Source organism: Chenopodium album, chromosome 3, assembly GCF_948465745.1.
Source record: "Chenopodium album chromosome 3, dcCheAlbu1.1, whole genome shotgun sequence".
Taxonomy (NCBI): Eukaryota; Viridiplantae; Streptophyta; class Magnoliopsida; order Caryophyllales; family Amaranthaceae; genus Chenopodium; species Chenopodium album.
Genome location: NC_137836.1, coordinates 13,957,284 through 13,983,534, shown reverse-complemented (window position 1 = coordinate 13,983,534; position 26,251 = coordinate 13,957,284). Strand labels below are relative to the sequence as shown.

General features: G+C 36.5%; 2 protein-coding genes and 1 non-coding gene across 3 annotated transcripts; all 3 read right to left on the bottom strand.

Annotated features, from left to right (window-relative positions):
* Nucleotides 1-9,539: 9,539 nt before the first annotated feature.
* Nucleotides 9,540-10,436, bottom strand: LOC145624866 (uncharacterized). The gene is made up of 2 exons (XM_081677950.1): nucleotides 10,051-10,436; nucleotides 9,540-9,924 (listed from the first exon to the last, which is right to left on the bottom strand). Exons 1-2 carry the CDS (start codon nucleotides 10,434-10,436, stop codon nucleotides 9,540-9,542), a joined length of 771 nt encoding a protein of 256 aa, XP_081534076.1.
* Nucleotides 10,437-10,443: 7 nt separating this feature from the next.
* Nucleotides 10,444-11,753, bottom strand: LOC145624865 (uncharacterized). The gene is made up of 3 exons (XM_081677949.1): nucleotides 11,156-11,753; nucleotides 10,844-11,064; nucleotides 10,444-10,740 (listed from the first exon to the last, which is right to left on the bottom strand). The coding sequence occupies exons 1-3, from the start codon at nucleotides 11,751-11,753 to the stop codon at nucleotides 10,444-10,446; spliced, it is 1,116 nt and encodes a 371-aa protein (XP_081534075.1).
* An 8,727-nt stretch (nucleotides 11,754-20,480) lies between these two features.
* LOC145625918 (small nucleolar RNA R71) lies at nucleotides 20,481-20,587 on the bottom strand. The gene has a single exon (XR_014110811.1). It is a non-coding gene; the product is annotated as a small nucleolar RNA R71 (small nucleolar RNA).
* Between the last annotated feature and the right edge of the window lie 5,664 nt (nucleotides 20,588-26,251).

Here is a 26,251-nt window from a genome sequence, read left to right as displayed (position 1 = left end):
GAGTATCACATTCACACACTTCACTCACACATCCATATCCATATCAATCATCCTTCCCTTTAAGAGCCCTTTATCATGAAATCTTGTTTAAACACTATGCATGTTTCATCGTCTTTCAGGACAACATTTATTAAAAGAAACATTGTATACTTGCTTAGCTTCCTGACCTGAGCAATGTTCATTGTTTCATGTATCGCATAATATGTTGAGCAACATTTATATACAAAGTATATCGTTCTTATCTCCTTGACCTAAGCAATGTTCATTATGCAATAATCACTTCATCTATATACGGGCTTAGCTTCCAGACCTAAGTGACGTTCAAGATCGTTTCTTCACACCATATATGATGCTTAGCTCCATGACTTAAGTTCATTCATCTATCGTGTCACATGATGTAATTGTCCTTAGCCTCCTGGCCTAAGAACGTGCATCATGCATACATTATTTTCAGGACAAGCAATTCAATCCATACGATTCATTTCGTCTTGCTCAAGGAGGAAGTTCAAAACTTCTTCCCTTTTTCAATATTTTATTTGGGGAAGTTCAAAAACTTTTTCAAAATTTTTATCAAGGGTAGTTCGAAAATAAAATTTCATTTTTCACGTCTTTCTTTTTTGGGAGAAAGTCGGTACCCTCCACTCGTCTCATGACAAAAATGATGGAAAATTTTTGCTTTTGCATTTTCGGTTGCTTGTGTCTGCACACACACACTCAAACTATATACACACAATCACAAGTCATACTCATGTCATGTCATGTCGTGTCAAGTCAAACTTGGTCAAGTCAGTTGGTTAAGTCAATCATAATATATACGAGTCCATTGGCAAATTTATTTTTGTAGGTCTCATCTACAGCCCACGTTCGGGGACAAGCGGACCATCTACAGCCCACGTCCGGGAACAAGCGGACCATCTACAGCCCACGTCCGGGGACAACCGGACCATCTACAGCCCACGTCCGGGGACAAGCGGACCATCTACAGCCCACGTTCGGGGACAAGCGAACCATTTACAGCCCACGTTCGGGGACAAGCGAACCAACTACAGCCCACGTCTGGGGACAAGCAGACCATCTACAGCCCACGTTCGGGGACAATCGAACCACCATCATTTCATGACGCAAGGTTCTCGATACACAGAGACTTGCAATCTCATCATCTGTCGACTTTCCTCAAGCATGGAAAGTATTATCCGGTGGATTTCTTCAAGCATAGAAAACCGCCAAATTACTTTGTCGGCTTTCCTCAAGCATGTAAAGCATTATTGGTGGATTTCTTCAAGCATAGAAAAACGCCAAAATCATATGTCAACTTTCCTCAAGCATGGAAAGTATCATCCGGTAGATTTCTTCAGGCTTAGAAAGCTACCTAACTCATTAGTCGACTTTCCTCAGGCATGGAAAGTATTTCAACAAAACGTCATCCGGTGGATTCCTTCAAGCATAGGAAGATACCAAACTCATTTGTCACCGATACACTAGTGTCAAATAAGCGTTCTATCCCTTTACTCTTTTATCTATGGAATTAACCTTTTTTACAAGTATCGGCGTATACAGAGTGATTGAGGATCGCAGAACATCTTAAATCATTCTCCGTCCCTATCGACTACTTTGACTATCGTTTTTGAAACTAACGTTTCTAAAAACTCAGTCAAAGTGGGGGCTTCTGTAGACACCTAAAAATGTCTCCCCAAAACCAAACCCGATGATGAACAACCTTTCACCGCCATTATTGGTCGGGTTGAGTATTTAATCTTGGAGTGCTTAAATCTATATTTCCATTTCATAAACCAACCCAATTCCTATCTGTAGGGAATAATTTCAAGCTTTAATCCCACTAGCTTGAACCCCACTGTGATCATACACTAAAGTACGGTGGCGTCCAAAAGGGAAGAAGATAGAGCAAAAGAGTCGCCAACAAGTTTTTTAGGAACTTGTAAACCGTTCATAGGATGAAGGTTACACCCCTTAACGATCCAAGAGATCGTCAACTCCATAAGGTCTAGAACCAAATAAGGGTTCGGGGATGAAGGTACAAATCCAACCTAAAAGAGATTGAACCTACCCTAATAATATGCCTCTACTTTATTCTGATCGTATTCATGTGCGCTTTCTGACTAACATGCAATCAATAGGATTAACCTAAACATGTTTATCTATGTTGGTTGAATATAATGCACACATAAATCTATTATTGGCGATCACTTGAAATTATAATCATAATTAACCCTAAACAAGATTATTAATTATCTTATTAAGCGTGATTACAAATACCAATTCCCTTTAAACATGCATAAAAGGTGTGATCAAGCAATAAATAATCAATAATCAAGCAACATAATAATAATAATAATAATCATAATAATAATATCATCAAAATAATAATAATAATATTCATAATCATCATAAATTATAACAATTATAATCATAATCATGTTCATGTTAATATTAAAGCATAATAATAGCAAGACCCTAGGCATGATACTAACAAGATTAATAACAAACCCTAGCATGTCACTAAGCAATAAAAATAAAATCTTTAACCCTAACATGATATTAACAATCATAAATATCAGGAAGAACATAGGAAGCATCGCAACAATCATATTAAATATTAAAATTACCCTAGACATGATACTAGGAATATCATAATAACAATCTAAACATGATGTCTACATCATAACATCAATAAAAAAACCATTAAAGCACTTACTTTGATGCCTCGCACCTCTTTCTAATAACAAAATACACACGTTAGTAACTTCAAGGAAAATAATAAAAAAAACAATTAAATTAAATAATTGAAAGAGAGATTTGGTGTAATCCCCCATATTTATAAATATATTATAAATGAATTTTTGTTTTATTAATAATATTTATATGTGTTTTTCCGGGATTTAAGTTTTAAAGTTCCAAATTATTTTTGGGTTGATGATTGATTTTGTTCTAAAAGGATTTTTAATTGTCCATTCAACAATTTATGCCATACATATTAAACAAAGCTAGCCCATTTCATTTATCTTATGAGGCCCATTAATTTTATGAGGCCCAATCTTAAAACTAACCCTACACCACTCTCTCTCCTGTAAATACCCCATACATCCCCAAATTTTTCCCCACACAAAAGATTAGTCTTATTTTTCCTCCTCTTTATTTTCTTTATTTTATTTTCCCTTTATTTTATTTATTTCCTTTTTCCTTTATTTTATTTTATTTTCTTTTCCTTTTTTTTTTCTTTTTTTTTTCCTTTCTTTCATTTCTTTTCCTCCTCCTTCCTACGTGAGTTTGCACTCACCTTGCTGCCACCCTTATGCCGCTAGCCACCACCGGCGCTAGAGCTGTCAAAAGTTGACCCGACCCGAAATACCGACCCTAACCCGACCCTAACCCTAACCCGTCTGAACTCGAAAAAAATGGTGACCCGAACCCGACCTAACCCGACCTGAAACCAACCCTAGACCCGAGTTGACCCGAGTATTTGAGACCCGAACCCGACCATGAACCGACCTAAAGAGGACCCGACCCGAATGTGACCCGTAAATTATTGACCTGAACCGAACCCGACTCGAACCCGAGAATGACCCAAACCCGATTTAACCCGTCAAAACCCGAATTCAACCCGACCTGTTACTAACCCGACCCGAGTTCAACCCGACCTGTTCCTTACCCGACTCGAATTTAAACCCGACCTGTTACAAACCCGACCCGAAATCAACTCGACTTGTTAATTCAACCCGACTTGTTATTGACCCGACCCGAATTTAAACTCGACCTATTACTAACCCGAATTTTAGGATTTTCGAATTTTTAGGATAAAAAGAGTACTCCGTATTGACTATTGAGTTTCAGGCTTTTTTTCAATTTATTAACATGGATTCCAATTATAAAACAAAAGTGGCCTTTCTCATCTTACTTGACTTATCTCTTACATAATCCTCGTCAAAGAAAAACTGAACTGGACAGCAGCCAAAAAAAAAAAAATTAAACAAAAAAATAAAAAATAAAAAAAAAAAAACAAAAGTGGCCTTTTTTATTATTATTATTTTTTTAAAGGGAATTCAAATTTTATTATTCACATGTCTATTTAATTTTTTTTTTTTTGGAAATTTTTTAAATTACGTAATTTAATTTGGAGTTTTAAATAAATTAAAAAAAATTAAAAAAAATGTAACTGGACCCAATATGACCGACCTGATATCAAACTTAAACCCTATTAATCCAATATTTGATACCCGAATACGAACATGACCCGACTTGATTATTATAATACGAGAATAAAAAGACTTGAAAAGGACCAATCTAATTATAACTCGAAAATTTTTGACTTGAACCACACTCGAGACCGACTTGGAAATGACCCGACATGATTATAACCCGCAAATTATTGACTTACCAATTTGAACTCGAGAATGACCAGACAAGTTTAAATGACCCAACTTGATTGTAACCCGCAAATTATTAACTAAACCCGACTTGAACCCAAGAATGACCCGACTTGGAAATGACCAGATTATATCCCGCAAGTTTTTGACTTGAACCGAACCCGACCCGAACCCGAGAATGACCCGACTTAATTATAACCCACAAATTATTGACTTGAATAGAGCCCGACTCAAACCCGATAATGACCCGACTTGATTATGACCCGCAAATTATTGACTTGAACCGAACCCGACTCAAACCCGATAATGACCCGACCTGATTATAACCCGAAAATAATTGACTTGAACCGAACCCGACTCGAACCCGAACACGACCCTAACTCATTCAAACCCGTAAAAACCCGAATTTAACCCGACTTGTTTTTCACCCGACCCGAATGTAACCCGACCTTTTATTGACCCGACCTAAACCCGACCCGAACCCGAAAAGATATATGACCCCACGTGACCCGACTCAAGCATGACCCAACCCGAACCCGACCCACATAGGTCCTAACATTAACCCGTATTGACCCGACCCGAGATGACCCGACCCACACAAACCCGACCCATTTACCCAAATTGACAGCTCTAACCGGCGCCCCCTGCCGCCGCCGACGACCCTGCCGGCCCACCAGGCAGCCCAGCCGTGGCCACCCCCCTTTCTTCTTCCTCCTTTGTTTCTTTTGCTTGATACTTGATTTAATTGTTTTGGGTTTTGTTTTTGTAGTATAAAGATTATATTTTTAGTATCAAAATCATGTTTTTGATGTTTTAAACTAATAATTTCAGATTATAATTGTTGTTATAATTTTCAGATTTTATAATTTTAAAACCTAGGGTTTCAATTTATTTAAATTGAGATTTTAGGGTTCTTATGACTAATTAAATTGGGGCTTTTTTTCCTATTGGATTTCTATTGATTAATTAAGCATAAAAACATGTTTTTGATGAAGTTTTAATCTAAATTATAATGCTGGAAATTTGGTTAAGTATTAATTTATTGTTGTTGGTTGTTTTCTAGGAAGTGATTATTTCTTAGGAGACTTTTAAGTGATTAAAAGTGGCACAAAGGATTGTTTATACGAGGTACGTACATGTCTACTTCGTTGTAAGTAGTATCATGTTTAGGTACCAAAGAAAAGAACTTAGTTTCATGATTAGAGAACACTTGGATGAAAATTGTTTGGTTATACATTTAATTAATTCATGTGCTTATGTTTATGAGAAATGTTTTGGTGAATTGATTATGTTTGTATGGAATTATGGATGCAAACATGTTGAATTATATTGGATTAATTGTTTGTATGGAATGTTGATACAAGCATAATTTTATTGGATTGGTTTGTTAACCACATTTGGATTATTAAAGGATTGGAATTGAATGGTTTAAGTGGAATGAATTTATTAATTATTCCACAAGGATGTTATTTATTTTATTTATTACTCAATCATGACTCGTTAGTATGTTGAGTAAAGGTGGATTAAGCCGAATGGATAGGTGAGTTGACTATGTTCAACAATTTTGGATAATTTGGAAGTTTAATGGAATTAAAGGTCAATTTGTTATGTGATCACCATTGTCCTAAACAAGATTAAAAGTGCATTGATGTATGATTGTTACGTATGGTCTACTTGAATGAGTCGGCTATTAATTAAAATTGTAATCACGTAAAGTGAAACATGGATGAGCAATAAAACTCTAGAAAGCATGCACTTCTAGAGTATTGACAATTATGGGTTGGGGTACACGGTGGTAGCCCGTGGCTTTTCGAGGTTTGTTTGATCAACATGTCCTCTTCTCTTTTGGTATTTACATTTTATTTTATAATGAAAGTTAGATGGGATCCTAGACTAACTTTGTGAGAATGGAGTCGCGCCCATTCTTGCATCGCGCTAAACTTTTATTTTAAATGGTCATTTGGGACCAAAATGATTTGGTGGATTGGACAACCTCGTCTATTGCTTACTCCAAACTAAATTAATTAAATTAAATATAAAGAGTCAAGTGTTTGGAATTGATTAGCAAGTATGTTGAGTCGATTGAATTGTTTAAGTGTGGAGTCTTGATTAATGAATTCGTGTTGTATGTTTATTTACTTTAATTAGTTGAGCATGCTAGGTTTGGTACGTTGTAGCTTGTATGTACTCAGCTTTGCTGATTGCGTGCTTTTGTGTGTTTTCTTTTGGTCATGGCCTTCGCCTTTCAATGACCCTGTGATGATCCAATTATTACACTTGTATTATTGGGGAGCAGTATTGCATAGGTTAGCTTGATGATGTGAAGTTCGGGGATTTGACATACGTATTGTCAAGGGATTGGTGTGATTGAGAGTATTCGTTCTTTGTGTTGAACTTATTTATGTTTTACTATTTTAATTATGTTTTGGGACTTTGATTATTGGTTTGGTTTTAAATAAGGGCCTTTATGGTTCCAATTTGTAAGCTTTGACTTATTGGTTTTCTAAATTATATTATTTTAATATTTAAGTTGGATTTCCGCTGCGATACTTTGATAAAGCCTTAACGTTTTAACACGTGGCGGTAACATGCCAATGGTTCTCCTCTATTTTTATTTAAAGTAAGTGGTTTGGAAAAAGGGAGAATTATTGGGGTGTTACATTTGGGACCAAGCCCTCAGAAATTAAAACCTTTCACGTCTAGGGCGAAGGCAACTTCGAATATGGCTAGGTGTTTCTAGATCTAATGAATGCGGAATTTTGTATTAAAAAGCAAAGTAGGAATTAAGAGAAAGAGAAAGAATTAGAAAACTGATTGTTGATGAATAATCGTGAGAATTGGTCCATGAAAACGGAGTTTTTAATACGTTATTTATAGAGAAAATCAGCCAAAAAAGATAAAATAAACAAAACAGAGTCTGACGCACAAAAAACAAAGCTGGAGCAAACCCTGGCTAACTGGCGCCAGGCACCAACACTAGCGCCAGGCGCCAATGGCTAGCGCCAGGCCTGGTTCCAGGCGCCAAAGCCTGGGTCAGGCGCCAAGCCTAATTTTAACGCGTTTTCGAAAATCAGATAAGTTTGCCGTACTGGAGGATAAAATCATATAATTTCCTTGAAAATGCTATTTGATTTTGATTAAAACTCTGAAAAGTCAACAAAAGTCAATTTATCAATGCTAATTGAATTAGGAATGAAAAGAACCTTATAGAATTAGGAATGATAAATCATATTAGGCCCTCCTCTAGATCATTGGACCGTATATAAAGTTCAAACCGGGCCCAGTTTAGTAAATTGGCCATAACTTCCTCAATATTCATCGGAATTGGGCTTATAATATATCGTTGGAAAGGTCTTTGCAAGCCCCATCCAACTACACTACTATTGGACCCATATCATGGACCAACCAACTGGATTGGCTGTTTTCTTAAAATAAGTTTTCAAAAACAGAGAGAAGAGAAAAGAATTAAAACTATCCGCAACACTAAACTTTCCACACTTTCACTTCATTCGATTATGATTCGACGCGAAAGGTACTCATCACTGGGTTTGGTTTTGGGGAGACACATTTGGGTGTCTACACTATCCCATTTCCCCAAACCATAACTTATTTTCCTCTTTTCGTGCCTTTAAACCCAAAATAATTCATTTCGTGTCCTTTTTATAAAACGTTTAATCCAGTTTATTTTGGTCCATAATCAGGGTCCAATGATTGAATAGTTGGATGGGGCTTGAAAAGATCTTTCCAACGATATATTATAAGCCTAAATCCGAGTTATAACGAATAAGTTATGGCCAAAATATTAAATTGAGCCCAAACCGAACCTAAGCCCACCTTACCTACGACCCAATGATCATGTAGAGGGTCCAAATTATTTAATCCAATTCCTAAACCAATTAGGATTAATTAGAAGCTTATATAAGTTTCTAAAAGATGCTAATTATCCTTTTTGAAAAGATAAGATTAAAGAGTTTGAAATTGAATAAAACTCCTTTTTTTGAAAGTCCTAATTTTATTTGAATTGAAAGACATTCACAGATAGAAAGATATTATTTTCGTGACTCATAGTTGTTATCCAAATTTTATATGGTTGGATAGCCCTTGAAATTATCTTTCCAATGATATATTATAATATAAATTCCGAGTTATAACGGAAAAAATATGAATAAAATGTCAAACTCTATCCAAAACTAACACCGTCTCACTATTTCTTTTTTTTTTTCTTTTTTTTTTTTGGTAAGTAAGCAATTATATTAATAACAAAAAACTGTACAAAATGTACAAATACAACAGCCTGTGAAAGGCTACCCAAACTGCACAAGAGCCAAAGGCCCAAACCAACCCCAAGAAGCAAAGAAAAACCCCAACCACCTTCCAGGAAGGGTGCTGAGGAAAGACAGGCATCCCTTCTGAGAACCACACAGATCCTGCTACCTTCTAGGAAGGGCACAGGAAAAGATGGACTCAGGAAACGACACAAAAAAAACTCCAAAAAGAGACTAACATCAGAGGAAAATAAAACACTAAACAACAATTACAGCATATGCCTTAGCTTAAACAACCATTTACAGTCTTCTGTCTTCCATCTAGCATCAATAAGTTGTTGGGCTCTTCCACCAACTTCTCTTCTGATTGCCTTTACCAGCACCTCAGGATGTATTACAGCATGCTGCCAGAACACATGATTCCTGGCTAACCAAATGTGGTAAATAGCAGCACTCAACGTGGCTAGAAAAAAATTGCTCTGAATCTTATTTTTCCCTAGATTCCTCCAGCTCTTCCAGGCCTCACCAATATTATCCTACTGTAAACTAATGCCCAGCCAACTACAAACACTAGTCAAGCATCTCTTACTGTAATTGCAGACAAAAAACAGATGGGTAATAGTTTCAGTCTCTTCTCCACATAGAAGACACAGATCATCAGAGCAAACCCCAAACCTTGAAAGCTTATCCCTAGTTTTGAGCCTCCCCAACATTGCCAACCAAATTACAAAAGAGTGCTTAGGCACATTGAACTTATTCCAAACCCACTTGCTCCAAGGAACTTTATCCAAATTGCCCTGCAACCACTTATAACAATCTGCAATTTTATATTGTTTGCTAAGCCACATATTACTAGCAAACCCTTCCTTGAGCTCCTCCTTGACCTTACACATCAGTTTCCACCCCACCCAGCACTTCTCTTGGGACTATAATGCCACCAATCCTGCCCTTTAAGATAAACTGAGTGCACCCATTTTACCCACAAAGACTCAGTGTTCTTAGCAATCTTCCACACATAGCTACCAAGAGCTGCCCTATTCCACAGCAAACAGTTTCTAATCCCCAAACCACCAGCATTTTTGGGTCTACAAACCCAATCCCAAGCCAAGGGAGGAGCTCTACTCAAAACATCCTTGCCATCCCATAAAAAAGCTCTGCAAAGTTGAACAATCCTGAGCATCACAGTCTTAGGAATTAATAAACACTGAGCCCAATAAGTGTGAAGGCTCATAAGCACTGCATTTACCAAGGTAGCTCTAGCAATATAGGACAAATTCCTGCTACTCCAACACTGAATCTTATTAAGCATTTTGTCAACTATAGCATCATAATCAGTAACTCTCAAATACTTGTCATTCAAATGATTCCAAGATATTTAAAAGGCATATTACCAACAACAAAACCAGACAGCTGCAGAATAGCATCCCTTCTGCACATTACCAAAATAAATAGCTGTCTTATCAGTGTTAACCTGCAACCCAGATCTTCTTTCAAAGGACTTCAGAGCTCTGAGAAGCAGCTTAACAGAATCCACATTCCCATAAGAGAGTAGCATCAAATCATCAGCAAAGATAAGGTGGTTCAAAGCTAAGCTCTTACATCTCTGATGGTATTTAAAAACCTTTTTCTTCCCAATTTTCTTTAACATCCTAGTCAAGTACTCCATGACCAACACAAATAATAAGGGAGACATAGGATCACCTTGTCTTATCCCTTTTTTCCCAGCAAAAAAACCATGTAGACCACCATTTAACATCAAAGAGAAAGAAGGAGTACTAACACACTCCATAATCCAATCAGTAAACTTTACAGGAAACCCCAAAGCCCCAAGCATATTTTTTTATAAAGCTCCAACTTATAGAATCATAAGCTTTCCTCAAATCCACCTTAATTGTACACCTAGGAGGCATTCTCTTATTACTGTAACTCTTAAGCATATCTTGACAGACCAAGATATTATCCAAAATGGATCTTCCAGCAACAAAAGCACCCTGGCAAGGATCAACTAAATCAGGTAGCACTTCCTTAAGCCTTGCACAAATGAGCTTTGAGATGATCTTATAAACAACATTACAGCAAGCAATTGGCCTAAACTGAGTCACTTTATTAGCATTATCAACTTTAGGCACCACGGTCAAAGTAGTAGCATTGACTTGCTTCAATAACTTACCCTCAGCAAAAAAAAATCAGCACAACTTTAGTGACAGCTTGACCAGTAACATCCCAAGTACTCTTGAAAAATTTACTTGAAAAACAATTAGGGCCCCGGGCTTTATCATCATCAATACTCCAAAGAGCCTCATTCACATCTTTCTCACTAAAACTCCTGCATAAGCTATTTGACTGTTCAACACCCAAACATTTCCCTTCCTGAATAACACCATCATGCACCTCACCAGTAGCAACATCACTACTACCTAGGAGAGCTTTATAATAGTCCAGAAAAGCCTCACAAACTTTCCTAGGTTCAGCCAAGACAGTCCCATCCTCACAAACAATAGAATAAACACTGTTCTGAATTCTCCTTTTCCTCAGTATTGCATGAAAAAAATGCAGAGTTCATGTCCCCATCTTTTAACCAATGAACCTTGGCTTTCTGCTTCAAAAACTTATACCTAGCATTATGAGCCTGAGTATACTCCTCCCTTGCTATTTTCTCTTGCAAAATTAAATCTTCATCCCTAGGATTACTCTGCAACTGAGACTGTATATCTAACAACTTCTTCTCAGCAACAGCATCAGCTGTCTCAACACAAGTAAATCTAGTCAAGTTAATGCTCTTAAGTTTCTTTTTAGCTTTAGTTAACTTCCTAACCAATTGAAACATATCAGTTCCCTGGAAACCAATAGCCCAAGCTTCCTTTACAACATCCAAGAAACCAAGAGCATCAATCCACATATTAAAGAATCTGAAAGGTTTTTTCAACTGCATGCCACCATCAAACAACTGAATAACACATTGACAATGATCCATAAGACCCTCAGGGAAAAAAGTAGCTTGCAAATTAGGAAACTCATCCAGACAAGCATTATTCACCAGAACTCTATCAATTCTAGTGCTCACTCTATCAATCCCACCTTGCTTATTATTCCAAGTATAGAACATACCCCCAGTTTGCCAGTCAAACAGCCGAGCATCACTCAAACATTGTATAAATGGCTATATCTTTTGTTCTACAAAATATTTTAATCTGATTCTAATTGGGTTAGAAAGTAGACTTCAATATCTTTCCAACGATATCTGATTCATCTTATTCCGATTTCTAGATCAAAAGATATGATAAAAACAAAAACCGCAAAAACTGCAGTCTATCGAGTTTTATTCCGATTTAATTCGGATCTTATCTTGATTCTTCGACCCTTCTTTTTTTCTCTATAAATAGGGGTCATATATCCCCTTTTTCAAGGATCAACAATCTTAATCATCAAATTATTCTCTCTTCCTTTCTTTTACACCAAAAATCATTCTCTTCTTTCTCTCTCTCATATTCTAAGCCTTAAATCTATATTTCTAATAACACCATTCTTCCCTTAAGCACTCCAAGGAGTTCATACTTAACCCAAAGTTCTATAATTAAACCAAGGCGTGAAAGGTAGAATTAACTGAGGGTTTGGACCAAATCAACTCTACTTTTTAATTTAATTTCCATTTGCTTTATATTTTTATTGAAGTTACTAACAGTTTATTCTTGATGTAGCAATTTAAAGGAACGCGCGGAATGTGAGTAATTAATTTATTAATTTAATTACTCTTATTTTATTTTCTTATTGCTAGTATCATGATTAGGTTATTTTATATTTGATTTGACTAACGCTATTATGGTTAAATTGCTTCCAATGTTAATGTTTATTTTATTATGTTTATTGATCACCATATTGCATGTTTAATGGGAATATGTAATTGAAAATCACGCCTAATAAGATAATTTGGACAACCGGTTTAGGTCCCTTTTTAATCTTGTTTTTTAATCAAGTGATCACGATATTTTAGAATTATATGTTGCATTAATATTCAACCAATTTAGCCTAATAATAGTTTGGAGCAAATTGAATCTTTGTTTGCATGCCTTTGAGATCGCAGGAATGTTTTTCACAATAAGAATCGAGTAGAGGCCAGTACGGGCGAATGTGACTCCATGACTCACTTCGTACCATCAACCCCGATCCTCCTTTCGTGGTTCCGAACCATATGGAGTTAGTAATCTCATGGATTATGAATGGGGTGTAACCTTCACGGGTCAATCGTTGTCCCTTATCGTGGTTGCCTTTAATGATCCGTGAACGGTTTACAAGTTCCTTAAAAACTTGTTGGCGGCTCCCTACTTTCCTTGTCCCTAATCGTATTATGTCAATTCCCACTTCCTATGAGTGCCAAGCATATTCACACATGCTTTAACGTAGGCGCACCTCGAGCGACGCCTACAGTGAGGGAAAGTCGTTGAGCAGTCATTATATTGTTCTGCATTATGATTTGAACCTGTCGCCAATGTATTGTCAGTAAACATTATAAATAGTAAAATAACAATAGTATTGTAACTAGTAGAAAAAATGCTATTTGTCACTGGCGAAATTGACTTTTTATAACTGACATTGTTGGTTGCGAATGCCATCGTTACAACTAGTGAAAATTGTTCGTAACCAACTAATGTTAGTCACAAATAATGTACTATTCGTAACTGGCTTAACCTAACGCCAATTACAAATAGGCTATTTTCCAAGATAGAAAGCATACTATTTGTAATTGGCATTAAGTTATGTCGGTTACAAATAGAGTATTATTTGTAATTGGCATAGCCAAATGCCAGTTAGGAATAGTGTATTTATTATTAAAAAAATAAATAAATAAAATGGTAGCAGTAGCAAATTCCTCTACTACCACCACCCGTACACTACATTTATATATATTTTTTAATGTAAAGACTATTAATTGTTAATAGACTTTTATAAAATACAATAGCTATCAATATAACCAATATAAGACCAACTTTAAGCAACATCTTGTAAATTATATTGAATTGAAGTTCTTGTAAATTACAAATATTTTTCTCATAATTCACAATAAATAATACTCTATAACTAAAAAAGCTAGTTAGATAATTGATACAATAAATAATACTCTATAAAAAATCGCGAACATCTAATGCCAGCTCTAGATCTTGAACGGACCATCATCTGCCACAGCAAATGCATAATTGCAAATATCAATACGAGAATAAAAAATATGCATACAATTCCTTTCTATCTTACATTCACAAACACTGACATAAATATGGACTTGGTACAAGAAAGACATACCAAAGGTTGGACAATGGATCTATGTTATTTGAGTGTTTGCAAACACAAACAAATGGATTTTATATGATGTTAATTAAAGAGATCGTCGTAGCTAGGGAAAATGGGAAGGTGGTGCTCACCTCTTTAATCTGCATAACCCGACGAGCCACGTCAAGGGGAACACTATGTCTGTTTTTGTCAAGACAATTTGATACTTGGTCTGATATCTGAAAATTGAAAAAAGTTATTAGGATGCAAATTGAAGGAAATCATGTTATTGAACGAAGGCCACCATCAGTTTGACAAGTTAGTCTAAGACCTTTAACTTATGCTAGAAGTCTTAACTTTCAATAGCAAATCCAATGTTTTAAAGTACGAATTTGAGATTCACAACAGTGTTAGTCACCATACTTTATGTAGAGCATTACTAATGCTAGCAGAGCTACGCAAAGATAACATATAGCAAATCCAATGTGCCTGAACATTATATGTAATAAAAATAAATAAATAAAAACTTTACTCCTTGAAGATACAAGTGAATCCGACAACATACAGGCCAACCAAAATGACATGTGTGCATCTACATTCTCACAGATATATCTAACAAGAAAACTGACTCCAAAAATGATACTCGAGCGCCATTAAAAAACTCATTCAAATTGCTGTCAAGATCCTTCAATTAAAACCCTAGACCCTATAATCGAATCGTGTGCATCTACATTTATGTCCTAAGACCACTCAGTAGCATTAATGCAGGGGAAATCAAGGCAAAAAAAACATAAAAAAAAAATAAATTAAATAGCAAAAAATTTAAAAGGAGGGAGCTTGGTTGTTTATATTGGAAAACTTCCACTGAGATGTATATGTTTAATGGGTAAAAAGGTCCTTTACTTAGTCTTAAAGCTACTATATACGAATTATATAAAAAAAAGGACCATCAACTTGCTCACCTGATAAAACTTCAGTAGAACCTAACTGCTAACAAGATAAGTGTAAGCTCTTGTGACATAAACGAGATTTTTGCAAATCATCCAAAGTGAAAAAAGTTCACTAAAAAAATAAGATAAAATAGTTTCAGGTACAAAAGAGTGTAGCTACAACAAAGTATACAAAATTATAAAGGAAAATTTGTCAAAAATAACACCACCTTTCACCGGTCTTCCAAGAATAGAACGACCTTTAGATTATTCTAAAATATAAAGGACCTTTGATACACATCTTCCAAAAATGACCGCTCCATGACAATAAGATGGAATACATTTAGAAGACCAATATAAATTAAGCATAATAAATTCTACACAATATTATACAACATATACAAAGACAAGTCGGGTAACTGACCATCACATCTCATTTTAAATTGATGGTCTGGTGGCAGAAATACACATGTGCAACACTCTGTTCATATTCGTGAGTCAATTCAAGTTTTCCTTTACAAATAAACATAGAAATAATGACCTTCGAATATCCACTTCCTCCCCTTCCCTTCCCCAACCCAAGGCCGAACATCCAATTCCTCCCATCCTGCTCCCCAATGGTGATAGAACATCCAATTCCTTCCCCTCCCACTCCCCAATACAGCCAATAGAAAGGCCGGACATTCGTAATTTTGCCACCCTCTCAAGTCTCAACAATAGAACGACATAAATGACATATTATAAGCAAACAACCAGTGATTGACTACCAGAATCGAAATATTAAAAGAATTTTGCCAAACTTAGGGTTCATAATTCGAATCAAGGCGCACACCTATAATAATCAAAATACAAAACTGTAAAATACAATTAAATCAATGACTCACATGTTCAATTAACAATTATAATGTAGAGTTATAGGAAAAATAAGCTTGTTAACCTTCTGCTAGTACCGTGTCTTTAAAAAAAAATGGTCTACAATATTCCAGCGCGCCTTACAATCTCATAACATACAACATTTTTAGTTCTTTTCCATCCATCTGATTCATCTATAGTAAATACATGCAACATATAACTGACCATGAGAAAAAACCGGTTGTGGTAAATATATGCCAACTGTATCAAGTGTTTGACCTTGAGACTTGTTGATGGTCATTGCAAATTGCTTGTGGGTAAATCTGAATGGGTACTTATCCGTAGCTGACGGCTGCAACGGGATTGGAGGTATAAAAACCCGTTGGCCACAATGATGTCCAACAATTATTTCGGCATCAATAACATTAGGGAAAAATGCTTTGCATACTAATCTTGTTCCGTTGTATGGTATAAGCCTGATGTCAGGTCTATATTTCAAAGTAAAATTATTGGACTTCCTACCTTCAAAGTTAAATGATGAGGCAGAATATTGGACGGACAAAGGCTATTGAGAAATTCAGTTGGGTATTGTTTACTCGAGTCATCTGTGCAACCGTCAAAACTTTTGTACTCATAAGCTCTTCCTGGTTGTTGTTGGACTAATAAAGAGTTTATTTTTGCAGCATGTTCATTTTTAGGGGTTAAAATAGTTCTCTTGGTTGCAAAGAATGATTCAGAAGTCATATTCGCTCTATCAGGATAGATACTATTTACTAAGAGATGCAGAGATGACTATTCATTGTCATATGGAATAACTAATGGTTAAGGTAGCTTTATATTTTTCCCATCTACATAAGGAGGAATGTCGTTTCTGATTTGCAACACAAAGTTACAAAAAGTTAGATCATTAATTGCTCTCATGTTTTGTGTTAAGTGGATTTTCTGAAGCTCATGTCATTAGGAGGGCATCACAAAACTAGTTGCAACAACTTCACGTAGACTTCTTTTCAGTACGACAGGTATTATTTGTCGAAAATCACCACCAAATACAACAACTTTTCCTCTAAATTTATGTTGATTCAAATAGACGTCTTGTAGCAATATGTCAAAGTATTCAATCGTTTAATGCGTGCTTTGCCATTAGTGCTTCATCCCATATAATAATTCTTGAGAGTCGAATAAGTTGTCTTAGAGCACTTTGTTTAGAAATACTGGGGCTTGGAATCTCATTAACATCAAGAGGGATTTTAAATCAAGAATTTGCAGTTCTACCTCCAGACAGACTCGATGCAGCAATGCCAGAACTTGCAACTGCTAAAGCAATCATTCCCTTTGCTTTTACATTAGCAAGTAATGTAGAATACAAAAAAGTCTTTCCCGTACCACCAAGCTTCGCCAACGAAGAAAGTAGCTGCCTTATTATTCAATACTTTATTGTAGATAGTGTTATACGCAATTTTCTATTCATTATTAAATATTTCAGCTGCATTGATTTTTTCTAGACGTATAGGGATCTGAAGTTCTTCTTCAATTTCTTTCATTCCTATTTCAAAGACGTCTTCTTTGAGTTCTAGTAAGCCAAAATTGTAAGTCTTGAAAGACTGTCCCATTTATTCAACAAGGTAACAAATGCTTTTTATAGTTAGTTTGCGAGCCTTTTTTTTTTGTTTGAAGGAGAATTATGATTGTAATCTTCATAAAGATAGTGTAGACACCAAATTTTGATCCTATTTTTTTTTTTATTTTTTTTTATTATCACTAATAATTATCTTTTATGATATTATCGTTTTTTTTTTTTTTTTTTTTTTTTTTTTTGCAAATAATTATTATTATTTTGCTAAATATTTTTATAAGTTTAATAACGTTTGTTTTATTATTTAAAACGAAGGAAATGAGTAATAATAATGATTTGTATTCATAGTTTCCAAAATACATGTTACAATTTGTACTTCTAAACTACTAAATTACAAAATATTGAAGTACATCTAACACTACATGTATTTTTACCCTGCTCCACCGAAGTAATTTTCGGGCTTTACTTGTGGATTAACAAGTAAATTAATACAGCTATTAGAAGGACCACTAGCCCCACAATGTACATGAAGTACACCCTTATCATCCTCATGTCTTCCTCAAAGGTGAAGACAGACTGATCTTCCTGGTTTTCTTGAAACATGGTGGCCGAGTTTTAATGGTGGTTTTTTTTATTTGGTTTTTTCGGGTGAGGAGGAAAATGGAAGAAGATAAGAATTAAGTGGTGAGTAGAGATTTTGGATAAGGGTAATTTCTTTTTATAGTAAAAAGTAAGTATTTTAGACCGTATTTTTATACATATATGTATAACAATCGTATAGTATAAAGTTTAATATTTTTGTCTCGCCAGGAGAATGTGTCATTTTCCTTATAAACAAGCGTTGTTTACTCCTTTAGAGTATAATAAGTATATTCGTATGTTCACTGATGTATCTATTTTATATAGTATTTTACCCCCATCCCTTGGTCATAATTAGTAGTGTTTTTAGCTCTTTAGAGCCACTTTTATTACTAATTGGTGTTTTCTAATGTTTTCGTAGATTTGGTTGACTTTTGCAGGGATTTATGCTTTTGGAGTATTTTTCCGAGATATTTTGGAGCAATCACGAGCATTAGAGAAGCACGACCAGATTCTATAACCCAGGGCCGGTTAGAGCCATCGAACCGGTGATTAAGGGCTCGGTATAGGTGATACCGGGGCATTTGGACCGAGTATTCAAGACCGGAAGAGGAAACCCAGATTGGCCCGAAGAGTTGGAGCCCAATCGAAGTCCAAATAGTGGCCCAAATGAGCCGCCCAGCCGGGCGGGAGAAGCTTAGGCTGGCGCCCGATGACGCGCCCGGCCGGGTGCGAGATTAGTTGTAAGGCTAAAAAGGCGCGCTCGATCGGGCGGTTCCTCGCCCGATCGGGCGCGTGTATTTCTTAGGAGACGTTTAACGTCGTTTTAATTTGTTTTAATTTAGGATTTTGGACGGAGTATAAATACTCCTCCGTAATACGATTTTAGGATCTTTTTTCCTCTCTCTCTTTTTACTCTTTCTTTACTCTCTTAATTGTTCTCTTAGACTTCTTTCTCAAAAACCTTTGTTCTTAATCTACTCTTAATTCCAGATTTATTTTGGTAACGATTTCTCTTCTCTTAATCTTAGTTGTTTATTTTATTCTTTTCATCATGACTTATTTTATTGCTTTGATTAGTCTAGTTTTTACCATGTGTGAGTAGTTTTAATTCTAGGGTTTAAGGGGATCCATAAATAATATGAAGGGGTAATTTATTGTTGTTAATTATCAATGCTAGATTAATTTCCTATTGATTGATTTAATGCTCTGTGACTAGATTAGACCTGATCTTTTATGCATGAGTGTGACAACATTAATTCGAGATTCGACAGATGAGAGTTGATGTTTAGGTCTAGTTTCAATAGGCAGGTTAATTTATAAATGGTTAAGTTGAGATTCGAGAGATGAGATTTAATACCGGTAAATTAATTGTGTGACTGTAATACGTAGCGAAAGCCCTTTACAATCTGATTAATTGATGCATTGATGATTGACTATTATTGATTATTGGTATTGCATGATAATTTCTTATTGAATTGTTTTAACGCTTTACAATTACGGCTTGTAAAAGTATAGCAACATTGAATTGATGAATCGAGCAGATGTTAATTTGATATTAAAGGCTATTTTCAATAAGAACTTAGATCTAGTAAATTGCGAGAGCCTGTTAGATCTATGTTGATTAATAAATTGCGAGAGCCCGTTAATCATGTTATTTATGCAATGTCAATGATTGATTATTATGTTTTACCCTGGAGTATTATTTATTGGTGAACCTATGCCCTAGATCCTTTTATATATTGTTTTCTCCCTATTCTCGTTCTTTGTAGTTTAGTTTCATACTCAAATATAAATATTGGTTACTTCATAATCTAGATTATTTTAGTTAATTAGGAATAGAAAGACTTGTTTCCCTGTGGAGATCGACCCTACTTCCCTATCTACATTAGTTAGAGGATTTAGGTATTACTTTTGATTAGGGGATACGACTTTACCCTGTCAAAATTTGGCGCCGTTGCCGGGGAAACGGTTTTATTTTTATTTCTGATTGTTTTTGTAGTCTAGATTATTTCCTTTTTGTCTCAAATAGCGTTAGTTCTCTAAGACAAATATCATATTTGCTTCTAGTTTTTGTTTATGCCCAGGTGTTCCAGATCAGGTTACATTATTCGATCCTGAGATCGAACGTTCCTTCTATAGACAGAAAAATTTCTACAAGCAAATCCTGGCGGATTCTGGTGATAATAACAATAATCACCGAGATCCTCCAACTGGTTCTAGCGATTCAGAGGTATCATCAGACGCAGAATCAGAGATGACGGCTCCAAAGAAGCTTAGTGATTATTCACAACCAAAGCTTACGGATTTTCCACATCTCACCCCTACTCCGGCTCTTGATGGGGTTCAATTTGAAATTAAACCTCAATTTATAACGATGATAGAGAGGAAGCAATTCAGTGGAACCAAGGGTGAAGACCCAAATCTTCACATTGCCGACTATTGTCAATATTGTAACACTATCAGGCAAGCCGGGGTCATCCAAGACCAAATCAGGGAGATTCTCTTTCCCTTCTCTTTAACTGGAAAAGCTAAATTGTGGTTTAATGGCTTAAATAGAACTACACTTGGTATAACTGACTGGGAAACTCTTGTTTTGAATTTCTATAACAAGTATTATCCTGTAGAGAGAACATCCGTACTACGGAGTGCGATCCAGAATTTTGCCCAAGAAGCCGATGAATCTTTATATGAGGCTTGGGAGAGGTTCAAAGATTTGCAAAGAGATTTCCCCCACCATAATTTAGCACAATGGCAGTTAATCCAAGCCTTTTATAATGGCCTTGGAAATTCTTCTCGAATAATTTTAGACTCTGCAGCTAGTGGGAGATTTATGAATCTTGATGTTGAAGATGCAGGTCAGGTTATTGAAGACATGGCGATACACAATTCCCAATATGGGAACCCTAGAGGATTTTCTAACAAGGGGAAGCATAGTGTCGACTCTGTATCCTTTTTGCAAGCTCAACTAACCTCTATTTGCCAAAAATTAGATAATCTGAGCACTGCTAATGTAGCTAATGTTTCTGCGATTAATAATAATTCTAACGAAGCTTTCTGTGAAAATTGTGGTATTGTAGGTCATTGGGAGCAAGATTGCAGAAGTTCCGTGGAGCAAGTTAACGTCTTCCAAGCTTATAGGCAGAATAACCCATACTCCAACACTTACAATCCTGGGTATCGGAATCATCCGTACCTTTCCTACCGGAGCACTAATGTTCAAAATCCACCACCACAAGAACCACAGGTGCCACAACAACAGCAGCAGAAATATTACCATCCCAATGCTAGCCAGAAGAACCAACCACAACAACCCTCCTCATCCTCTGACCCTTCTCTGGTGGAAATTAGAGCAATGTTGGCCAATATGCAAAAGCACATGGAGAGCAGAGATGCGACAATTGATCAAATTCTAGTGCATAATAAAATTGTAGATAATCAAATTGCGCAACTCTCCGCTACCCTACAAGCCCGCCAACAGGGAGTCTGCCGGCACAGCCAATCCGGCCTACGGATCAAGCATTTGCAATTACTCTAAGGAGTGGTTCAAACTATGAAGGGCCCTCTATGCCCAGAGTTGATGAACCTGTTTTATTAAATAATGCTAATCTTAATTCCGTTAAACCAAACAATGTAGTTGATAGCCCTGCAGGGCTAAAGGATAGTACTAACATATCTAATTCTACATTGCAGGGTACAACTCTAGAGAAGGTGGCTACTCCAGACAAGAGTAATAATGCTCTAAAGCCAATTATCAAACTCCCATTCCCCAATCGTCAATTGAAGACAAACTTGGATAAGCAGTTTGGTAAGTTCCTGGAGGTGGTAAAAGATTTGAAGGTAATAGTTCCTTTTACTGAATTGATCACACAAATCCCCTCGTATGCAAAATTTATGAAATAAATATTGACGAGGAAAAGGTCTATTAGTGAGGTAGAGATAGTAGCTTTCACTGCAGAGTGTAGTGCCGTACTTCAAAATAAGTCTCCACCTAAATTAAAAGATCCGAGTAGTTTTTCTATCCCTTTTCATATTGGAAATCTCTTGATTGATAATGCATTATGTGATTTGGGTGCTAGTGTTAGCGTCATGCCATTATCTGTGTGTTCTAAGTTGAATATGGGTAAATTAAAAGCTACCAATATAACTCTACAAATGGTCGACCGTTCTTTCAAATACCCCTTAGGTGTTTTAGAGGATGTCCCCGTTAGAGTAGGTAAATTTTATATACCTGTAGATTTTGTTGTTCTTGATATGGCTGAGGATATGCAAACCCCAATTATTTTGGGTAGACCATTCCTTAACATTGCAGGAGCAGTCATAGATGTAAGGAGTGGTAAGTTAACATTATCAGTAGGGGATGATAAAATTGTTTTTAATCTGAATAATGCCCCTAAAAGCTCCATGACTGAGGAGAAATGTTTCAGTGTTAATGTGGTTGAAAATTATTCTAACAAGCCCCAAGCTCTTGAAAAAGATCCCTTGGAGGCGGTATCTTGTGTTACATCCTTTTCAGATGAGATAGACAAATGGCAGAAGGAAGTAGATGCAATAGAAAGAGCGCTTTACACTGTTGGTCTTGGTTTCGAGGATGAACAGGTGGAACCGATCGAGCAAGTTTGCAAACCGAGCCCATGGTAAGAGTTCCGCCGGATCGAGTCGCAAGTGTTGAACGCAATGACAATTTGAAGCAACCTTCGATCGAAGAAGGATTTTTAGTGCGTAGCATTGAAGATCCCCCAGTCCAAGTCAAGAAGGATCAACCAGATAAGATGATTTGGCGTCCCACAGGGTATGTCAGGAAGCCGCATCGCAGCCTAAACACTGTTAGACCGGGTGAGAAACCACCCGATCAAGCGTTAGGCCAAGGGTCCTAGATATTGTACTTGGTAAGAAGGTCGTGCGGGACCTAGATAAACCAGCGCTTTGCGGGAGGAAACCCGTATTTTTAATACTTTTTAGACTAGTTTTTCTTTTCTTTTTCTTATGAGAGGAGAGATGACGGAATTTAATGAGTTTTATGAGTGTTTGTACAGGTTTGAAGGAAAAGAGTTAGCCAAATTTTGGAAAAAAGAAGAAAATTAATGTTTCGCTGATTTAGTCTCGGGCCCGACCGGGCGATCGCCGCCCGATCGGGCGCGAGAGCAAGGGTCTAAAAATACATTTTTTTCGCCCGACCGGGCGATGGGCGCCCGACCGGGCGCGAAATATGTCGTATACGGACTAAATTATCCGCCCGATCGGGCACCTCTCGCCCGACCGGGCGCGAGAAGAGCATAAATTTGCAGCTACAGATCGCCCGATCGGTCGAAGGGCGCCCGACCGGGCGCGAGAATTGAAGAAATTGGGTAATATTGATCGCCCGACCGGGCGAATGGCGCCCGACCGGGCGCGAGAAGTGAACAAAAATCGGACTGAAGATGGCCCGACCGGGCGAACGACGCCCGACCGGGCGCGAGAGCTCAGCCAAAATGAAAAATAGATCGCCCGACCGGGCAAAGGGCGCCCGACCGGGCACGAGCGGCGTCCTCCCCCTTCTTCTTCTTTCTTTTCTTGTTTCTTCCTTCATTTCTTCTTAGCTCCATAACTTTCACTCTCTAAAACTCAAATTTTCTCTACCTTCTCACTAAGATTTCTCCTCCATTCCTTACCCAAATTCAAAACTCTTTACATATTTGTGATCCTCTCTTCATCCTCTACACCTTCATATAAAAATTCTTCAGTTTTAATTCAATAAATTTTCAAACCCATTTCCTAACATGGCTTCAAAGAGGGCTAGGTCCATTTTCGGTAGGAGCTCCAGTTCGAGGGAGGAATACGACCCGGACTTGCAACTCCCGTACTGGCCGACGATCCGGATTGTGAGCCGAGAGTAAAAGGAACGGCTAGAGCACTTAATCGGTCGTGAGGTAATTCCTTCTCGGTGGTTACACCGCCCTACCCTAGAATCATTTGGTTTGTATGATTTTGTTAAACAATTTTTGAATGACATTGGCATGAGAAAATTTGTTGATAAGCACTATCCTACATACCGAGAACTTACTTGTGAATTCCTGTCCACTTTCCATGTTGTTAGTAGTAGAAATGGGCCAAATTTATTTTTCAGGTTAAACAATAGAAATATTAGTTTAACTTTTGTAGAATTTTGTAAAATTTTTGAATTAAATTCTGAATTATCTCACCAGTGGCATGCGAACTATAAAATGGGTGACTTATATTATGCTTTGACTGGTTTGCCTACCCCCGACCCCCAACATGCTAGTACCAAACCTATTCACCACCCTGTCCCAAAAATCTGGCAAAGATTTGCGGGTTTGTGTTTTTTAGGTAGGGCCGAGCCCCATAACGCTCAATCTAACGAACTAGCTGTCATAGGACACTGTAGGGAATAATTTCAAGCTTTTATCCCACTAGCTTGAACCCCACTGTGATCATACACTAAAGTACGGTGGCGTCCAAAAGGGAAGAAGATAGAGCAAAAGAGTCGCCAACAAGTTTTTTAGGAACTTGTAAACCGTTCATAGGATGAAGGTTACACTCCTTAACGATCCAAGAGATCGTCAACTCCATAAGGTCATGAACCAAATAAGGGTTCGGGGATGAAGGTACAAATCCAACCTAAAAGAGATTGAACCTGCCCTAATAATAGGCCTCTACTTTATTCAGATCGTATTCATGTGCGCTTTCTGATTAACATGCAATCAATAGGATTAACCCTAAACCTGTTTATTTATGTTGGTTGAATTTAATGCACAAATAAATCTATTATTGGTGATCACTTGAATTATAATCATATTAACCCTAAACAAGATTATTAAATATCTTATTAAGCGTGATTACAAGTACCAAATTCCCTTTAAACATGTAATAAAGGTGTGATCAAGCAATAACAATAAATAGCATCAAGCAACATAATAATAAATAATCATTATAATAATCATAATAATAATAATAATCATGAATAAAATAATCATCATATTAATAATAATAATAATATTCATAATCATCATAAATTATAACAATTATAATCATAATCATGTTCATGTTAATATTAAAGCATAATAATATCAAGATCCTAGGCATGATACTAACAAGATTAATAACGAACCCTAGCATGTCACTAAGCAATAAAAATCAAATCTTTAACCCTAACATGATACTAACAATCATAAATATTAGGAAGAACATAGGAAGCATCATAGCAATCATATTTAATATTAAAATTAACCTAGACATGGTACTAGGAATATCATAATAACAATATAAACATGATGTCTACATCATAATATCAATTAAAACCATTAAAGTACTTACTTTGATGCTTCGTATCTCTTTCTAATAACAAAATACACACGTTAGTAACTTCAAGGAAAATAATAATCAAACAATTAAATTAAATAATTGAAAGAGAGATTTGGGACCAAACCCTCAGAAATTAAAACCTTTCACGTCTAGAGCGAAGGCAACTTCGAATATGGCTAGGTGTTTCTAGATCTTGCGAATGCGGAATTTTTTATGAGAAAACCAAGTTTAGAGGAAAAAGAGAAAGAATTGAAAGATTAAAGAACGCTAATTAAAACTGATTGTAGATGAATGAGAGAATTAAAAGAATGCTAATTAAAACTAATTGTTAAGGAAAACATGTGAATGAGGAGAATTAGTGAATGATAGATGTAGATGATGAATGAAAACGGAGTTTTTAATACGATATTTATATAGAAAATCAGCCAAAAAGATAAATTAACAAAACAGAGTCTGACGCTCAGGAAACAGAGCTGGCGCCAACCCTGGCTAGCTGGCGCCAGGCACCAGCACCAGCGCCAGGCGCCAATGGCTAGCGCCAGGCACCAAGCCTGGTTCCGGGCGCCAAGGCCTGGGTTTGGACGCCAAGCTTGATTTCAACGCGTTTTCAAAAATCCGATAAGTTTACCGTACTGGAGGATAAAATAATATAATTTCTTCGAAAATGCTATTTGATTTTGATTAAAACTCTGAAAAGTCAACAAAGTCAATTTATCAATGCTAATTGAATTAGGAATGAAAAGAATCTTCTAGAAGAATCTAGAAGACTAAAACCATTCCTTATTGCATTTGGAATGATAAATCATATTAGGCCCTCCCCTAGATCATTGGGCCGCATATAAAGCTCAAACCGGGCCCAGTTTGGTAAATTGGCCATAACTTCCTCAATATTCATCGGAATTAGGCTTATAATATATCGTTGGAAAGGTCTTTGCAAGCCCCATCCAACTACACCACTATTGGACCCATATCATGGACCAACCAAACTGTATTTGCTGTTTTCTTAAAATAAGTTTTCAAAAACAGAGAGAAAAGAAAAGAAATTAAAACTATCCGCAACGCTAGACTTTCCACACTTTCACTTCATTCGATTATGATTCGACGCGA

Excerpts from the sequence above, each read along its gene's own strand:
- LOC145624866 (XM_081677950.1), bottom strand. The coding sequence starts at position 10,436 with ATGGAGTGTGTTAGTACTCCTTCTTTCTCTTTGATGTTAAATGGTGGT. Across the intron at positions 9,925-10,050 it reads TGCTATTCTGCAGCTGTCTG|GAATTTGTCCTATATTGCTA; the intron begins GTTTTGTTGTTG and ends TTGGAGTAGCAG.
- LOC145624865 (XM_081677949.1), bottom strand. The coding sequence starts at position 11,753 with ATGTTCTATACTTGGAATAATAAGCAAGGTGGGATTGATAGAGTGAGC. Across the intron at positions 11,065-11,155 it reads AAAGGAGAATTCAGAACAGT|GTAGTAGTGATGTTGCTACT; the intron begins GTTTATTCTATT and ends AAGCTCTCCTAG. Across the intron at positions 10,741-10,843 it reads CTGGTCAAGCTGTCACTAAA|TTTAGGCCAATTGCTTGCTG; the intron begins GTTGTGCTGATT and ends AAAGTGACTCAG.